The following is a 19327-nucleotide window of genomic DNA, read 5'->3' as shown; positions in this document are numbered from 1 at the left end:
GGGCTGCAGGGGAATCTCTGCTCCGGTGCCTGGAGCACCTCCTCCCCCTCCTTCTTCACTGCCCTTGGTGTCTGCAGAGTTGTTTCTGTCACATATTCTCACTCCTCTCTCTGGCTGCAATTGCTGTTGTGCAGTTTCCACACACACCCCTTCTTAAATACATTATCACAGATGCGCTACCACCGTTGCTGATGGGCTCAGCCTTGGCCAGTGGTGGGTTCGTCTTGGAGTCAGCTGGCATTGTCTCTATCGGACATAGGGGAAGCTTCTAGTAGCTTCTCACAGAAGCCACCCCTGTAGCTCCCCCTGCTACCAAAACCTTGCCACGCAAACCCAATACATTCTGTTTTTGCCATTTGAATATGCATGGAGTAGTATCCTGGCACACAAGTAGCTTGCAGTGAAGCTACTCTTAAAGTTTGACTTGATTTGGTAGGTGTCTCGGTCAGAAAGGACCTCTCCAAGGGCCAACCCAGAATTTCAACAAGGTTGTGGACTCGTGGACATTTCTGCTCCTTTACGCTGAGTGAGACACTGCACCATGTAGGGAAATGCAGCAGAATTTGGGGTTGGATCCTCACCTGGTGTTGGTGAATTCTGCTTTATCAAAGCCAACACACACAACCTCTACTGATGGGTGGATTTCCACTTTAAAAGATTCAGCAACGCAACTTGTGTCAGATCAGCATTCAAAGGATCTTGGGATTACCTCTCCATCCGCAGAGCTGGTTGGAGATCTCCCGAGGTGAAGAACATTAACAGCGTGGTTTGCAATGCTTAGGAAGACCTGGACAGGCAGGATTTCTCATGGTGTTTTGCCAGTTCCCTTGGAGTCTGGGAAGGCACCATCACCTTCGAGACGCTGTCCCACAGGTGTCTGCAGAAGCTGTGCAGGGGTGGGTGTTATCTTTGCCAGGGACTGACTTTTTCAGAATAAGTGCTCTCAAGATCCCCACTTTGGGTCTTCAGCAGTTCATCAGAATCTGAGTGTGTCTAAGACCCATTGGTTTAACCAGGCTCTTAGATAAACTAATTGATGAGTTTCAAGCTAGTTCATGACTCTTTTCTGAGCTTGAGCAGCACTTCAGTTCACCAGCAAAGCTGCGAAGTTAATGGGTGCGAGTCAGCATGAGTAACTGCGACAGCAGCTCTGTAGTCATTCATGAGCTGGACTGTATGTACTGCCTTAGTCATGCTGGGGAAAATTCAGGCAGACATCGGAATAATAGGAATTAGTCATGAGGAAGTGCAAATATGAGCTCTGTAGCTTATCCCATGTGGGTCCAATCCTGCAAAACACTAGGAACAGGAATAAAATATGAGGGAACAATTCCAAATCCCACAAACATCTTGTGGGTTTTGGGTGCAACTCAGCATCAGCAATCCTTAGCAAAACATTTTGTCCTTATGCAAGAGCAGGGCACTTATCACACCCATTAATAGACTATTCTGGGAAGAGCATTTCTCTTGCAGTTTGTGTGGGGAACTTGTGCAATTAATGAAAAGGCAGAAAAGGCAAATGCAGGAAAAAGACTCTTTGCTTCAACTTTTCAGAGCTTTGGGAAGAAATTCCGGTTTGAATTCAGCTACGGGACCATTCCCACTGTTGGGGTCTTTATCACTTCTTTTTTCTGAGTGTTGGCCTGTCCAAGTGCATCCTGTTATCATGTGGCAAACAGTGTGTTCACTCTGTGGCATTCCAGGGACACATGAAATTATCACTTTTTACAAAGAACAAATATTTGTCAGTCAGGTCAAACCAGCAGGGTTGCCAAGGCAATTTATAAAAATATCCTCTTTTGGACTATAAGCAATGTTAACATGTCAGGCTATGCTGTATCTTTCGGTGAAGCGCTACCCAATGAATGCTTTATGTCTGACAACTGCAGGCTTATGCATCTCAGATAGAGCCCATCTGGTGACTATTAAAGGGAATTACTGTACATACAACATGAAAGGATTTTAACTTTTTGAGGGGGGTAGTGTTTTGTTTTAAGTACCAGTGCTGTTACTAATTTTGCCTTCAGGATAGGTGTTAAGTTTAAAACAACTACAGTTGCTTTACCAAATACAGCTGAACAGTTGGTGTATTGGACTTCTCCTTGCTATAGGATGGGGGTGCTTTGGAAAAGCAAAAGAGACTCAGAACCAGGCTTCCCTGGTGGGTTATCATGAGCTGCTGCTGATGGCAAGGCTACAGCTTCAGGTCTTGCACAAACCAGTATCTCTGTTGTTGTATCCCTCTGTAATTGCCTGCATTTTTTAGCCTTGTTTGTAAGTGATTTTTGGTAAGCACCTTTCACTCTATCCTGTATAGCAGTCAATGTGATGCCCTGATTGATGACTGGTCTTCAAATCAGTGCTATATCACTGGCAAAAGCAGTAACAGCTCTTCCTCTCTCTGTTCTTTCTTAGGTCCCCCAAGGATTGCCGATAAAGTAATTCACCGTCAGTCGGTGAGGCTCGGGAGGACCATCAAGCTCCTGTGTCCAGTGGAGGGTGACCCCCCGCCTCTCACCATGTGGATGAAGGATGGACGCACTATCCACAGCGGCTGGACGAGGTTCCGAATCCTTCAGCAAGGGCTGAAAATCAAGGAGGTGGAAAGCGAAGACGCGGGAACCTACATTTGCAAAGCCACCAATGGCTTCGGCAGCACCAATGTGAACTACACCCTCATCGTGATTGGTGAGTAGAGCTGGAGAAAAGCCAGGCCTCACCTGCTCTGGGGGGAGAGAGCGAGCTGATTTCTGTGTAGCTGTCAATGATTGCAGATTTGCTTTGCTAATCATTTACTGACCTCCACTCTTAACTGGCCCTTTCCAGTGTTTGAGGATTGCCAGAGCTGGCTATGTTACTGCACATCTTCTGCTGCAGCCGGCTGCAGGCAGATAAGATTACGCAGTGCCAAAGGTTACAAATAAACAGAAATGATGCAATAGTCACTAGGGTCCAGATCACAATGAACTCCACACAGGAAAGGCTGTGCGATAAGGAGAGGTCACACTGATCTTTATGTTTGCTGTTGGAACAGGGTAGTTCTCAAAACAAATGTTAAGGCACCCATATAAAAACGCACAGCTGGAAGATCCACGTACTGAGCTTTTGCAAAGCATGGTGTCTTCAGGAATAATAATATTTAGATTGAAACAAAGCTCAGAGCTGGCATATGACCCAGGGATGCTCAATTCCTGAGAAATCCCCTTGGTGGAGGCAGAATTAAAAAAGCTTCAGATGCCATCTTGGTGACCATGGGTTCTCTGGCTGTGCTTTTGACAGGCTTCAAAGGGCTTGCTTGGCCTGGCGCTGGGATTTTGGGGTCACCTGCTGGGCTGAGCATTCCTGAAGGCCCCCAAAGACACTTCTCTGGGTAATCAGAGATTCCTTTGCTGTGGCTGCCACAGAAATATGCTCATTGCTCCTTGTCTGTGAGGAGGGAAAGAGCTGGATGAAATTTGGCATGCTGGAGGATGCTGAGGGAGCAAAGGGGAGGGTTAGAAAGCAGGGGGTGAGATCAGGTATCTTGCTCACCCTATTGCCTGATCAGCACGCCCAGTATCTGGTCTACAAAGTTCTGTTTCCCTCAGACAGTGGAAGTGAGGACAGAGTTTAGGGCAGTTTCCAGCTGCCTACTGGCTGGCACTTGGCCTCTTTTTGTTCTATTTCTTCTTCACAGTAGGAGGGCTGCTATGGACTCAGAGCATGTAACAAACACTTGATGCTGCTTGATGGAGGATTATCACCCGATAACAGGGTGATCCTTGGAGAATGTACTTTGCTGTAGAGCCAGTGTGGGAGAGACACCAGAATGTAAATGTCTTATAAGGAAAAGAGATGCTTAGGTGAGGGAAACCCTCTTGCTATATGACTCCTGTAGCATCAGTGGGATAAAGCTGCAAAAGCCATCTTATCGTTTACATAGTTTGCAGATTTGGTTTTCCTTGTTCACCTCTTTCCTATCCACATTCATCCATCTTTCTTTGCTACACTGAGCAAGAAGGGTGAAGTGGAAATAGTCTATGAAGAGTCATGTCTATACAGACTCCTTTTGGACGTGCTTTCCAGATTGTTTGGTGTGGAGAAAGGAATGCTATAGGAGCCTGCTTCAGTCCTGCTTGTGCTTTTGCAGTATGTGGAGGTTGCCAAAGTCTTTGATCATCTGTGTCAGCCAGTATTTTCTATAAAGCTCAGGGCCCAAGCCAGCTCCCATTATTCCAAGGCAAAGAGGCATCGAGGCATCTGCGAGTCAAAGAAGGCTCTGACTATTCTTGGTAGCACAACAGAAACAAATGAAAGGGAAAAGCCAGGAGGCACAGGGTAAAAGCTGGACTAGAATTCAGGAAAGATTGAGGCAAAAACTCCAATTCAGTTGCTCAGGGAAATTGGATTATCAAATTTAATTGTGCTAAGAACAATAGTGTTCATTATATTTGGCACTGAAAAGCCCTGGGCACAAACACTAGTTATTAGGAGCCTCATCGGGCAGCTATGGAAGGAAATGGCAAGCTCCCACTGGCCTCTGTGGGTGTGAGATTGGGCCCTATGCAAACAAATATTGATCACCAAGTGCCAAGAAAAGGGTAACTTTAAACTAAATGTGTGGCAGACATATGGGCTGAGTTATTGTTCATCTCCATGCATCCTTGTTCTAATGCTGGCTAAACCCAGTATTTCTTAGACTCTTTGCACCTTCCTTCCTTGTCTCACAGTGTACCCTTGTGCATTGTTGTTGCTCAAACCATTTTTGACAGATTACTTATGTCCCTCGTCTCCAGTGGTACAGATGTGTTCACGTAATGTTTCAAACCAACTACTTCTCACTAGAACAATTTCCCCTGAAAACAAATGTTCCCTTAGTGTCTTTCTTGCCAAGGTCTGCAAGTAAGCACAAGGTATCATTGACTTATTCTTTCAAAGGATCCAAACATTTAATGTATTGGCCAGATGCTCGTGTTCCTCTTGGTGAAAATGCTTTTGGTTGAGAGCAAATCAATCCTTTGTTGATTTTTGAGAAGGAGGCAGTGTTTTAAGACCAACTGCATGTCAGTTTTGAGGATGAAGATCAAATTGATGGAGCTGTTTTGTTTGTGCTCCGGAAAGCACAAACTTCATTAGGCAGAGTGGCCTTTTGAACCATATGGCCTCTCTATTCTCCCACTCCTTCAAAGGAGAAAAAGCCCTCTTATTCCAGCTTTACTGCTGACACCAAACATGTAAAACCACACAGGTGTCAGACATGGGCAAGGTGGTTAAGATATTAAATCTAAAATAGCATCAAATGATTCATTAAATGTTGGGACTTGAAAAAATAAAATCCATTTTGACATGAAAACATTCTAGAAATTTAAGCAGTAATATCTGGAATCTATACAGTAGCTTATTGAAAGATTTTGGAGTTATGCTATATGCTTTTAACTGAGCTCTGCCACACCACTGGCAAGTGAGTAACTGTCACCCCTGTTTTATACACGTGTACACTGCAGCAGGGTAAGGTGATGGTTTATGCAAGGTCCCACAAAGAGCTGAGACTAAAATTCAGCTGTCTTGAACCTCTCTGCCTGCACTCAGTGCTATATAACTCTTATTAATCTTAACTCTTATTAGTCTCTATATGCCATTAGAGTATAGAGAACCAACAAAAGTCTGTGACATTGTACAAAGGAATAAAAAAGGGCAGTGGATCGCCAACACCAGTGGGTGCCGGCAGACATGGCAGAGGTGAGCTCCCTTGTCTACGTTGCAGGTTGGTCTCTGTGAGATGTAATAATTTTAGTATAAGCCTGTTCGAATGTCGCTTTGCGGCTTTGATGACAGATCTTGCTTGCAACCAGCCAGCTCCGTGCACGAGCAGAGCAAACTTAGGTCTGCCTCTACACATCTGGTAGACATACCTACACGTTGCCTGGCTGGAGGACTTCTCAGTCTGTAAGTGCGGATGAGACAGATTACTGTGATTTTACAGATGGTAACTAAGGGAAAGAGAGACCAGGTGATTAGTCCAAGACCACATAAAATATGAGCTGTGGCTCAGAGTTGAGTCTAAACCTCTTAAATCTCACCCTAAAAGACTATTCCTCCTTCATAACACTTTGTAAAGTCTTTTCTTCCTAATTTAGCATCTTCCTGCTGCTGTGTTGGAAGGGAGTCTTCTCTTATTCTAGGTTTTTGATCTTGCTTCTCAGACAAAGGTTTTGCCAACCCAGATGGTAGCAATTGGTTTCTGCCCTGCTTATTTCCCCATCTTCTCAGACTGCAGGGCCTGGATCCCAAAGATCCAAGGAATCCTGCTCTAATACACTCCTGCGTGAAATGTAAGCCAGTAAAAGCAGATAACCAATATAAGTCAAAACTACAATTTCCTTTCCTAGCCAGCCTTAATAGTTTTTGTGGCTTACCACAAGATTTGGGATGCCAATTACACTGCAGACAGATTTACAAATGCTGGAAGAGGAACTTCTCTTTAATCAGTATTAAATCAGCATTGCAGTTATTAAGTACAATGGTTCCTTATTGTGGAGAATTATCTGTAGCTCATCAAAACAAATGTGCTGTACCTTCCCAAAAAGTTATTTGTACAATGATGCCCATGAAAATCTTATCCTTAAGGTTTTTTCCCAGCTGAATCAATTCAGAAGAGCTGATTTATAACCTACAGGTGTGAAAAGTAACTTTATTTTGGTTTTAGATGCTTGGTTGAAACCTGCGGTTTCTTTACTGCAGAATAAAACTTCCTTGCCAGTGTGCTGTAAAAGGAAGCCTAAGCCCAAAGAGGAAGAAACAAAATGTTGAATAGCTGCTCACTATTTGAAAACTGTCCACCTTGTGTGCTGAACGGAGGTATGTTCTGCAGAAAAACAAATAGCATGTGATGGTGTAACTGAAGCCTGTATCAAGCTGTGGCCAGCCTGGAGAAACTGTGAGGTTACACATATGGAGCCATCGCACGCTCCAGCCGTCAGGCGCTCCCTGGGAAATCTTAGCCCAAATGGGTGAGATTTGCCTGACTTATAAATAACTAAAACCAAAGTTTCTAATAAGGAAGCGCTGGACAGCCTCCATTACCATCTCTTCCTGCAATAATAAACAGGATCACTTGTTCCAGAAGTCTGGTCATTCTCTGAAGGGAAAATTGTTGGTGAACAGCTGTAGGAAGGACTATTAGTAAATATTTATGCTGTAGCATAATGACCTCTTTCACTAATGTACAACACAGAGGACTTTTCACTTGTAGAAGTGTTATGGGCCAAATCCTGCAAGGTGTGCCAGCATTGCAACATGAGGGGCTATTGCTACAGGTGCTGCCAGTAAATACTTCATCTTGCATCAGTTGCTCAACCAAGTGATGAAAGATCAAACTGTCTCTATTTTTGCATCTGCATGCATGTTTCTTATTACTTTCTGTAGCAAAGAAAAATGAAGCAGCAACAAGAGTAGGGTTTGGGATTGTCTCTGCACTGTAGACTTCTTGCTTCACTTGGAGTTTGTAAACTGCCAAAGACACATCTTTCTTGGGTGCATCTCAGCACAAAAAAGATCAACATTTAAGTCCAAGGAACAGCTGCTCCAGTGTTTCTCTTTCTTGCCCTGTTTCTCTGACTTCTGCAATTGTTTTTTCTCTTCTTCGGGTTTATTTGGAGGAAGATTTTGGTGAAGAATCCATCATCCATCCGGTTCATACCCCGCTCTGGTGCCTAGCCCTCTGAATGAGCAAGCCACTTGGCCCCATTTGGGCTGTGGAGTATTAAAATCTTGATGCAGAGAGCAGGAGGAAGAGTGCAGCTTGTTGTCCTAAACCTCTGATGGGCTGTTCAGAAATTGATCTACATCTCATTTTCACACAAATCAAATTTACTATTAAATGTCTGCTGTCTGTCTGCTGCAATTGAGTGCTTTGAGAATCTTCCCTGACATCAGATGATTTATCTTTAAAGTAGCTTTTTCCTGCTGAGCCAGCTGCTATTTTTTATGCTTTTTTACAGCTTGTCCAAAGACAGCTCTCTTTGATTACAGGCATGTGTGAAAAATTTGCATTAAAATAACCTTTTTTTTTTAAACAGTCAGCATACGTTTCCTGAAAAAAATATCATGACAATGTCTGAATGGATATTTATTCTAATGGGCTTTTTTCTGCTCATAGTAGTAGAAAATACTGTGTGAAAAAAAGTCAAGTACAGTAAAATATGGTTTGCATTACAGTTCTCCAATGAAGTCATCAATCCGTGTCTCAGAACTCATTTATAGTGCAAAAGCTGAGAAAACATTTGCAGCACAGAGTCAGGTGCCATCAGCCATCTTGGAAAAGCATGACAAATTCATTTATGTTTGGGTTTTGGCCTCTTAATAAACTCTGGGGACCAGAGAGAGATGTGCTCAGCAAGAAGATGTGAATCAACATTGAGTCAGCAATGCGTGCACCAAGGGACTGCTAATGCTAAGCAAAAACTGAAATGAGTCAACACTTAAAAAAAGCAAAAAAAGGTGCAGTATTTGCATTTGAGAACAAGGTGGTGTGGCTTGTGCTGGTCACGGTATGGAGTTAGCAATCCGTCTTTAGCGCATTTACTTCAACACAAAGTGTGAAAGGCAACCCATCCAGCATGGGACCGTTAACACAATCACAGGGCATATAATCATGACTAATGAAGATTAGTCTGTTGTTATATGGAAATGAAGAATTCCTTGTGATAATAAACAGTAACAAAGTTCTCATGTTTAATTTGTTAAGGCCCCAATCCGGCAGCTGGATCTACGTTGGTGGCCTCCTGTGCATACACAGTGTGATTAACACCAGATGAGGATCTGGCCATAGTCACTGATGCTTAGTAATGGTTATGTTGCTAATTAAAGCTCAGATTGTTTTTGGCCTTTGGGAGCTGAGCAGAAAAGGGGAGCCTTAGTTTGCTACTCAAGGCCTAGCAATTGCAATCATTGCACAAGGACTTCTTGTCAGCGTGTGGCGTGGTGTCACTGGGTCACAGCAAGCCCTCTGTGGAGATGCAGGTAGGGCTTTGGTTCATAACAAGACCTGTCTAAGCGATGCTGCCAAGTGAGGGGATCCTGTGTGTCAGCCTGTGGTAAGAGACTGTCAATCTGCATGAACTGATCCCAGTGACTAGAGGAGTCAATGAAATGCTCGGTACACAAAATGTGAGTATTTTCATGTTTTGGTGCAAACTCATAGCTAAAAACTGTTCACTTGGAAATGAAGCTCCTTTTCCACTGGAGGTGACTCATCATTGACTAATGATGCCCTCACCCAAGTGAGGGCTCTTCCTTCTGAGTGTTTATTAGTGTAGGCATAAAGACACACACCCTAACCAAGCTTGGTGTTGCCCAGGGACAGCAGAAGCATACATGTTAAAAGGAATCTAAAAGCAATCAGTTATTCCTATCCCCTGAATTTCAGTGGTGCTTCATTTCCTCCTCATTTGGAGAATCCTGCTCAGAGTCCAACAAACTCCCTGTCCACATACGCAGCATGTTTAGTCCTGGAAAATGTCCACTGTCCTGGGAGAGGAAAGAAGGAGAGAGAAGTACTCCAAAATGAAAAGGTGACTATTCCTGGATTGTTGCAGAAAAACGGGTTCAGTAGTTTTAGTCATTTGGATGAGTGCTACACTAGACTGATGTCACAACAGCCCATAATAATTTGTTCTTGAAAAGCTCTTTCTCCATAAAGAGGTGATGATGTGAGTGCCCGTATTAGCTGTAACTGTCCTAAAAATGACTGATCAAAAATGTAGCACCAAGTGATTTGACTGATGGCTCTCGGTGAACAGGTGTAAAAGGCTGGAAAACATCACAACCGGGCAGCAGTCTTGTTTCTTCCGAGTCCAGCTCTATAATGTAACTCAGTGCTAATGCTGTATAATGTCCACAGTTTTTACAAGATCTTTGTTAGGTTTTATTAGTTTCATTTGATTTTATAACAAACTTTACAGTATGCTTATCAATACGTCATGTTCTGGCTAACAAAAGCCTCACTGTTTCGGGTAGATTTCTTTTTTCCCTTTGTGAAGCTGTAACATAGAAGCCAAGTTAAGAAGGTGACAACACCTGTTCACAATTTAAAGGAAATGAAAAGATTTTTTTCCATGGATGTAAGCATGAAATTCATACATATATGTATGGATATATAATTTCCCCCCATACTCCATCCTGTGGTAGGCTGCGGCAAACCGGAGCTGCAGCCAGTGTAAAGTCGAGGCATGCAGGACATATGGATGCATTTAGCCCACAATCCTTTGCAGATGCTTTGGAGTGTGTAGCTGCTGCTACACCCATGCAAATAGCAAACTGCAGCTCTGTTTGCTGCACGAATATTGTTTGGGAATGAAAGCAATACACAATGCCAGGCAGCCTGACGTTAGAAGTGTGTTTGATCTGAGCAATTTATGGCTTCCTTCTGTTAAATGATATTAATAGAATTAGCCTCTGATCCCAACGAGTTTGTGGCGTACATGTCGGGTTTTTCTCGTCGGTATGTCTGAGGCTAAAAACATCTTTTGCCTCTGACTTTATTAATCAGAGTTGTCTTTGTTACAATCCTCCATACAGCTAATGGGCAGAATTTCAGCCCGTGTTGACAGAGCAATGCTGATGTGCACAGCCGCTGATTTGTCCACATCTACGGATCCAGAATGCTTAGAAATAGCTGCATTTGTGAGTAAAGCCAAGGCAGTCCCTGGTCCAAGCAGGTGATAGATATGTGTGTGGAAAGCAGGCATGCAGAAGGTGGTCTAGATTATCAGTCAAGGTCTCTGTGACTGCAGAATAGTAGTTGAGTCTTTTAATTAATAGCGCCCCAAGTAATGAGAAGCCATCACGCTAATTGCAGACCTGGTTATCAGCAGTTTTGAGATATTTACCATCTCGCCAACCATCCAAGATGACCATCTTCCCCAAGTAGCAGGATCTTTCTGTTAACTTTCCTACAACCACTACCATCCTCCCCTTTTCCTGACAGCATTTCTTTGGCACCAGTGCTCCATCCCTCTTCTTCTTGCCAAAGGCTGGGGGAGTGAAGGACTTAGCGTGGCCTCATTGGACTCAGAGGACCACTGAAGCTGGGTTGAGCTTCATGTGCACGGTGTCTCCAGGAGGCCTCTGCCAGAGAGCACTGTGCCCCATTCACTACTGCCATCGTATAGCTCTGCTGTCCTCAGTTTGCTCAGTAAATACCACTGATAGTGTTTTTGAGCCAAATTTTAGTCCTTTTGATATCAGTTAACTCAGAAATGCACAAAAGGCACACTTGTAAATTAAGGCACGGTGTATAATATTTTTTATAGAGAGAACAACACCAAGTTGGGCTAGTTTATAAGGTGTAGCTTGAATGTTGATTTTGGAGACTCCCTCTTTATGTGTAAATGCACATACACGCCCTTGATCGCTCACATGCTGCTTCTTGATCCATACATGTAGGTATGTTGCCTGTTAAAATGTATGGTTGTTGAGGAGGTGTATTTTTACATTCCTGTAGGGTCTGGTTCTCTACCTTTCCTGTGCTGTCTTTGGCATCCACATTAAGAAAGAGATGAAGAAAAGGAAAAAAAAAACCCAACAAAACTGCCAGCAATTAGCGTATAAACCTATTTTTAAATCCAATTTATTTTTGTTTGATGAAAGAACATACTCTGTGTTGTGCTTGATGAATAATATCATTGTGCTAGAACGCTTTGATTCTTCTTACTTTATAATAACGTGGGTTTCACAGTCAGAAGACCTGAGTGTTTACATTATACACTTTTGGCAATAAATTTGGAAAAGAAGAGAGAAAAAGCACTAATCCCAGGAGTTCTGAAACCTACACTCCTTCTTAAACGTACCCTGTTAAAGACATTAAGTCCCTTGCAAACATCCATCTATCAGCAGTGGAGAGTTTGTAAAAGGCGCACTTTGTTCTGAACTCCCTGCCCTACTGATTATGCACAGTTCTTTTATTTTGTGAATAGGATGACGACCCCTTAGCCTGGTAATGATGACAGATTTATGTATTTTAACACCCAGATGCTGCTGTATTTGTTAAGGGCTGCCAGACTCCAGCAGTGCTGCAACCGTAGTTTATTTTCATTGTCAGTTTATGCTGCTTTTTAAGGTGTTCTGCAGCCACTGGAAGCAGTGCCGCTGCTGCTCTCAGAGGTTGAGATGTCAGGATGTTAAGAGCATAAGCCACCGTCCTTGGACTGTTTCCACTCATAAAATGTCAGTTTTACTCTGGTCGCGCTGACGGGGTGGAACCTGCTCCTCGCACTGAAGCCAAGGAAAAGAGGGGAGAAATAAAACCCCTCCGAGCAGTAAAAGGAATCAGATAACATAGAATTCACCCCTTCACTTTCTACTCCCATGATGTATTTCGCAGCTCTCAAGTTAATGTTTTAAAGAGAACCTTCTTTTAATGTGCAGTAAAAGCGAAGAACATAAACATGCCTTGCCAGCTGAGCTGTTAAAGCACTGTATGGGTCAACACATCTGTCCTCTACGCAATGCATCTGTCTGTGATTTCTTTTGGGTTGTTTTAAATTACTGCAAGTGGCAGAACAATAGGGAGACAAACAGTAAGAACAATGCTGTTGTTTAATAACAAGCTAAATTATTAACAGGCCAGTACAGAAAATATTTCATGTAAATTAAAGGGAAGCAAATAATTTTATTTTCCATTGCAGTGATCCAGTGCAACAAAGGCAGTCTTTCTTCTTTTCTTCTTTTCTTTCATCTTGCTATAGATACGTGTGTTCCTGTGCATGTATATAATGTTTTTACAGACACACTACAAAGGTTATAGGGCAAAAAATGCAGAATATGGATGGTTTTCTGATCTCTTCATGCCAACCAAGCCACTAAATCTGAGTTTATCACACAATCCAAATGAGGCATAGGACTTTTATTGCCTTTTTTTTTTTTCCTTCCAATTCATTGTTTCTCTGAAAAATGTTGTCAAGTCAGTTGAACTATTGAGTTAGTCAGTTTTCTGCTTGATTGTCAACAACGGGCTTAGAAATATTTGGGATTGAATCCTCCATCGCAAAACTATTTTGATTTGGAAAAAGCATCACCACCAAATTCTTCATTGAGTTTTCTTTGGTCCAATATTAGATGTTTCTCTTCTTAAAGAGAAACCATATGAGTTGGCATGTTGGTTTTGCGTTGGTTTTTTTCAAGCTAGAATAAATTATGATGACCTTTCTGCTGAAGTAAACAAGGACCTTCATCTCACCTTTGTTGAATGTGCAGCTGGCAGGAGAGAGAAGAGCTGGTGGCAGTCCTCCTCGTTCACTGGCAGGGAATTTGGGAAGGGAGCTTGATCCACTTCAGATGCGGGCTGGGATTCCCAGACCTGCCTGCTGCTCTCTCCAGAGCAATCCCAGGAATCTCATGGAGGAGAGGGGTAGCACCTCCCCAGTCCCCGGCACAGCCCAGTGTTTGTGCTCTGTTTGCAGCGTCTCCTGACAACTGCAAGCCCACTGCAGTTTCTCCTGGTAGCCCTCACATGTGCTTTGGCAGGAGAAGTTCCAACCCAGGAGAAAGTTGTGGGAATTTGACATCAAGACCATTTTTTCAGCCAAGGTCTCTTGTGAGCTGCTTTGGTTTGAGTGTATTTTTATTAATCCCTTTCCTTCAAGGAGGCTTGGAAGATGCAGCAGCCTTCACTTGTGGGAATTGAGTAGTATTGAGGGTGAATTTTGAGAAGCTGGTCTGTGCAGTTGGCTTGAAATGCAAGCAAGGTGCTAGCCATGCTCCTCCCGTCCTGAAAGGAGTGCTCCTGAGATGCGAGCCGTCTTCTGCTCACATTGGTGGATTGGTTGGTTTCATCTATGGGGAATCCATCAACCCCTTTCCTCTGGGATGGTTTTCAGAGCCTATGGGAAGGTGTCCGAGAAGCTGTAATCATGGCCATTGTAAAAACATGTCTATATGACCTTCAAAAAAAAGAGATTGTTCTCTGGGTGCTTCGTCCTTGGGTAATTATGGAGAATTTTGTGGTGGCCCCTTGAAACCTTGCCATGATAGACAAAAAGGCAACAGTTTTCAGGGGTAGATCGGTGGAATTGCTTCAGAAAGGAATTTGGCCACCCGACATCCTCAGTACTGTCAGTGCTCATGTGTGTCTCCCATCCCTTTGCCAGGAATGATTTGGATATGTTTTACCCTTGTTCTAGGCAAAACCTGGGTCATGGACATACTCAACTATAAATGAAACTGTTAAACCTTAAATACAGAAGTTACGCCTTACATGTGGTTATTGCTATTTGTTTGTTTGACCCATGTTAGCTTTTCTTAGGAATTTTTGGCTGTTTTTCTTTTCAAAGCTCCACACTTAACAGGAGGACGGGCTGCACACTGGACTGCTCACAAGTGACATTTTTGCCACCCTTCAGCATCTGCAGCGAGGGAGGGAATATTGCAGATCCTGTGACAGCATCTCTGTTCCTCCAAGGCCATGTTGGCATGTCCTGAAGGGGAAACTCTTTAAAAGTTTCACTAGATCCTTCCCACCTGGTATTTGGAGAAAGCACTCTTCTGTGTTTGGGGCCAAATCTGTTCATCTTCGCTCATGCTCTATGGACCACGGATATAGTTCAGACACGGGGAATAAAAGCCAACAAGTTGCCTGCATATCATTCCTGTTATTTCTGCTGCAGCCTGTTTTTACAGTATTTTATTGCTTTTCTTAATGACAGCTACCTCTCTGGAGCCCCGTACCGGCTTTTTTGACACTTAGCATGGGGAGCCCGGTTGCTGTGGGGAATAACCAGTTTGCTTATTCCCTTACGGAGTTCTGACCTGCCTTTTATATTTCAGATGTGGCACGATACCTGGTGCCACCCCAGCTCTGCAGGATGCGCAGTGATAAAGATTTAACTTATTGGGATGGCATTGCTTTTGTGCCTTGCTTAGATATGGTCCTACGGACTTGGAAGGTAGTTTCAAGCCTGCTCACTTCATCCTGCCTATTTTGGGGGATTTGCTATTGTAATGCAGTGAGATTTCTTCTCCAGCCTCAAATGCTAAACCACTGCTAATGAGATGATGCGGCCCGTTCTTTGCTGATACTTTGGTCTCTGCTCAGGGTGTAAAGTAACGGGTGGATTTTTAGCCACTGCTTTTCTCAAACCCTTCTTCAAATATGGCATGACTCAGGCCACGAGTGAAATGCTTTTCATGTTCTTAGCGAGGGAAGAAGTGGACCCCACTTAGAGGTCTGTAATTTTAAAGGAGGATGGTAAACTGAACTTACAGCACTTTATCTCTGGGGCCGTCAAAGATGGAAGATAAAGGGGATTTTTCAAAAGCAGTCAGCCGAGGCTGAGTCAACCCCTTTTGAAGAATTCCCATGAACTTCCATGGGATGAGTATTGCCAATGCTGAAAGCTTTTGAAACCCTACCTAACCATCCAGTGACACCTCTTGAAAAATGTGTGTACTAAGCACACATTCCTGGGAAAATGTAAGTAGGGTTCACGTGTTGAATACTGAGGTGCTTTCTCAGAAGCAGGTGTTTTGAAAGGAAATTGAGAAAACGGGTTTCTAAAGCAATTTTAATGAGCTATAGTATCTGCCCTAGTCAGTAGGGACATAGTACTTAAGCTGAAGCTATTTTTTAACATAGTTTTGTCTCCTGTAAGCAAGGCCTGACTGGTAAGTTGGCTGTCGCAATAAGCAATCCCTTTAACGCCAGTCAAACACATTCAGCTGTTGTGTGAACACAACACAATTGTTGTGCTGAGCACTTTTAACATAGTTTTGTCTCCTGTAAGCAAGGCCTGACTGGTAAGTTGGCTGTCGCAATAAGCAATCCCTTTAACGCCAGTCAAACACATTCAGCTGTTGTGTGAAGTCACGCTGAGCACAAAACAATTGCAAGGTTTGCTAGTGTCTAACTCAGAGCTTGTACGATGCTTTGGGATTCAGAATATGAAAGACATTTCTGTACCACTTCTGGATATGACCTGTAACTGCTGTAACAGTTAAATACAAATTAATAAGAACATGGAAGCTGGGGCCTGAGACAGTCCCAAGACTGCAGTAATCTTTTTTTTTTTTTCCCTCCACTTTAAGAAAACTCCAGGCTCAAATATCAGGAATACTGTTGCTGGATGTAGTCCATGCATGCAGTTGCCATTGGCCGTGGTGGGAAATCGGTGGAGTTACTCAGAAGGAATCTATGTGAGTGAGGAGCAGGGTGTTCTGCCCATGTTGCAGGGAGGCAACCTAATACCTGCCCTTGTTAGCTTTAGGACTGCTAAAATTCATTGCACTCATCTGAGGGGAATGGCTTGTCTTGCAGTTCTGCAGGGAGGAAATGAAAGAGAGAAGGAGCAAAAGGAGAAAAACATCAGGGAGGGATTTTAAAAACTCTTTCCTTCCTTTTGCATTGCAGATATGTTAAGTACTTAATATTTTAAGAGCATCTTCTTACTTAGAAAAGCTGGCAAAGATGGGATTCAGTATGAGTCTGCCAGATTGATTTACAAATCGGCCTTACGAACTCCTGCTGCTTAAACATACCAGAATGCGACAATTAAAGCCAACATCTGGAATTCATTGGTGGAGCAGATCCTAGATAAACATTAAATGAATGTCCATTTCCTTAGCATTGGATTTCCTCTGGCTACCACAGCTTAACTAGTGTCATCCTATCAGATAGAGCTGATGATGATAGCAGAGCAAATGTCAAAGTCATGAGCCAGATCTATTTGTTCCATCTTTTAGCACTGAAACTAGGACTAAAGCTGGGCTGAAGAGACACCCGCTGTTTTTTCCACTAAACTGTGGGGATGGGATCCTCATGTAACTAACCTGAGCTAAGCTGGTCATGTGGCTCCCTCTCTCTCCTGTGAAGACGGAATACTTCAGATTAGTTAGGTTACTCTCACTTGAGGAACTTTGTCTCAGTAGAGTTTCTCCTCTCTCCGTTTCCCCCAAACCTGTCAAGGTTACTGCAGTCTCCCTCCATTCTCCAAATCCACGGAGGGATTCTGTTTGTTCATTTGTTAGAAACAGAGCAAATCAGCTAATGAATTTGGGACTAAGTCTAAAGTTATGTAAGTGGAAGCCAGTCACAACACATACCCACTGTCTTCCTTTGCAACAGACCTCTTCCCTGAGGCTTGGCTGAAGTGGAGAGTGGTCAGTGCCATCCACATCCATGGTGGGTGAGATGGAAAGCCCTGGGGAATAGTTTTTCTAGGGGCAAGAAGAGCTTGCTTACCCTGGCAAGAATCAGATTTCTTTGTGCAATCCAACCTAACTGTCGTCACGGGGGAAGTAAAAAGCACCTTTCGGCTTTCACTTGTACTCGTATTGCCCTATAGTCTCTGAACTCCTTGGTCATTGGAGGAGCAAAACATGTGATGGTCCCTGGTTGGTTTTATTTGCACAACCATTGTGTCCCTCCTCTGAAGCTGCTCAGTCCTGGATCACTGAAATGAAGGTGAGGAGAGGTGTTTCCATGTGGGCAGGCACTCTGGACCCAAACAACCCGAGAAGAAAAACATCCCTTTTATGGAAAACCATAACTGCTTTTAGAGGTGTAGCCTCCCACTAAGGCACATGAAAACACGTTTGCTCAGGTCTGCACTCAGGACATCAGTCTTACCTCTGATCTCAAAGAAACTGGATGAGGTGTGGGATCTTTAGGAACTTTCTGAGGGTCCAGGGCATATATTGAAGTGTCTGATTTCACCTGTCTGAGGTATGAGCTTTTGCCCACAAGCAAACAGACATGGATTTTGCAGAAAGCTCTTTGAAGCAGTCACTTTCTGCTTTGTACCATGCAGGAGCTATACTGAAAGAAGTAAACACATTGCTGGTGCAGGGGTCCTCCTTCCAACCTTGAGGTGATCTCCAAAATCTCTATTAGTGCCTCTCTGGGTCTCCAGGTCGCCTCTGCTGAGCTCCCCTTCTGCAGCTCCCGGCTTCTGCTCGAAGCATGGTCTCTCTCTCCCTTGGGACCCCAGTATTCAGCTTCTTCCCACTTTCAGCAATCTGACAATCAAAAAATCCTCCTTCCCACCTCTTGCCTAGTCATTCAGCTTTATAAAAGCATTAGCTCAGCACCTTGGTTTCTTCGGGGAAAATTGCACGCATCTTTTCCTTTCCTTCCCTCCCCTGCTTTCACGGACTGCTTCCCCCCCACTTTGTGGAGAAGCTGAATCCATATGGATCTTCTCAGCTCGGGACGTAGCTCCTGGGAGGCACCCAGGTGGCTTTCGGGACGCGTTTGGGTTTCCGATCTCTGTCCCCAGTTCAGCAAGGAGCAACACAGCCGTGAGGGCTGTGCTTGACATACCTCAGAGCGCTCGGTGACACAGTAATATCTTAAGGGCCAGTGCGTTTCAGAAATGGAGCACAGACAGGTTCCCCGAATCATCCTACCAAATGAGCAGGACCTTCTGCACAGAGCAGGCGCCTTCTCTCCTCTGAACGCTCCCAGCCCGGCTTAGCTGGAGGGAGCTGGTGACCCCACGCACAGTGCAGAGTGGGCTCAGCGCAGCGATGCAGAGGAGCTGAGAGTGAGACCCATATGGCCCTTGCGCTTTGCATTCTGATAGTATAGAGTTGCCTGCTCGGGGTAGGCTCAAAGAAGCAGAAGTAGTTTTCTTGCTGGTTGGCCCTTTTTCCCTTGTGGCTCTACGAGCATTAATCTGCAAGTTGAAACCATAACATGAAAGAGCTCCACAGAGGAAAGATTCAGGTAAGTTTACAGTTACGTTATTTTGCTTTGCTGGTTACTTCTATCTGGTGGGTTTTCTAAAGCAGCCAATAAATATTTTTCTCTCTGTTACGGTGCCGACAGTAGCCTGAAGTCCCAGTTTTCTCCTGTGGAAGATAGACCTTCGAGGTCTATAAAATTTATACAGTATACTTTCTGATTTTTATTAGCCTAGTAAAAGAGATCATATTTTGTGTGCTTCTGTATCTCTGGACGTTATGACTGGGGAATTATTCCGTGGGGCAACAGGCTGAATGCTGTGGTTGAAAATACTGATTTATCTGAGCTGTGAAAGCAGTAGACCGAGCAGATAATGAAAGTCCTTGAAATGCTTCAGACATGCACAGCCATTTTAGAATATCCCACAAGGGGGCTGTGGGTTACGTTGTCATTTAGCTTTTAGTCGTTGCTAATTAGTTCCACCTAAATACTGATTTCCCCAGCCCATTCCTCGTCTCTCAATTGTAACACCCCAAAGAATGAATTTTGTTTGCTCTCCCTGTGTTTGAAAACAGTTTTATGGCAACTTGGCTGTTTGTGGATATGCAGTGAATCTAAATACCTTAAAAAATATAATGATTTTTAATAAACATGTGCCCAGGCCCACCTATG

The 19327-nt window shown here is 43.7% G+C and overlaps 1 protein-coding gene across 1 annotated transcript in view; it reads left to right on the top strand.

Moving 5' to 3' along the window:
- The window catches only part of FGFRL1 (fibroblast growth factor receptor-like 1), a 181886-nt gene that overhangs the window by 89062 nt on the left and 73497 nt on the right, over positions 1-19327 (top strand). The window contains exon 2 of the mRNA XM_019474661.1: positions 2416-2688. Coding sequence (XP_019330206.1) covers positions 2416-2688 — 273 coding nt within the window. The remainder of the gene's footprint in view (positions 1-2415; positions 2689-19327) is intronic.

This window comes from Aptenodytes forsteri, unplaced genomic scaffold, assembly GCF_000699145.1.
Source record: "Aptenodytes forsteri isolate BGI_AS27 unplaced genomic scaffold, ASM69914v1 Scaffold141, whole genome shotgun sequence".
Taxonomy (NCBI): Eukaryota; Metazoa; Chordata; class Aves; order Sphenisciformes; family Spheniscidae; genus Aptenodytes; species Aptenodytes forsteri.
This window is presented reverse-complemented; position numbering and strand designations above follow the sequence as displayed.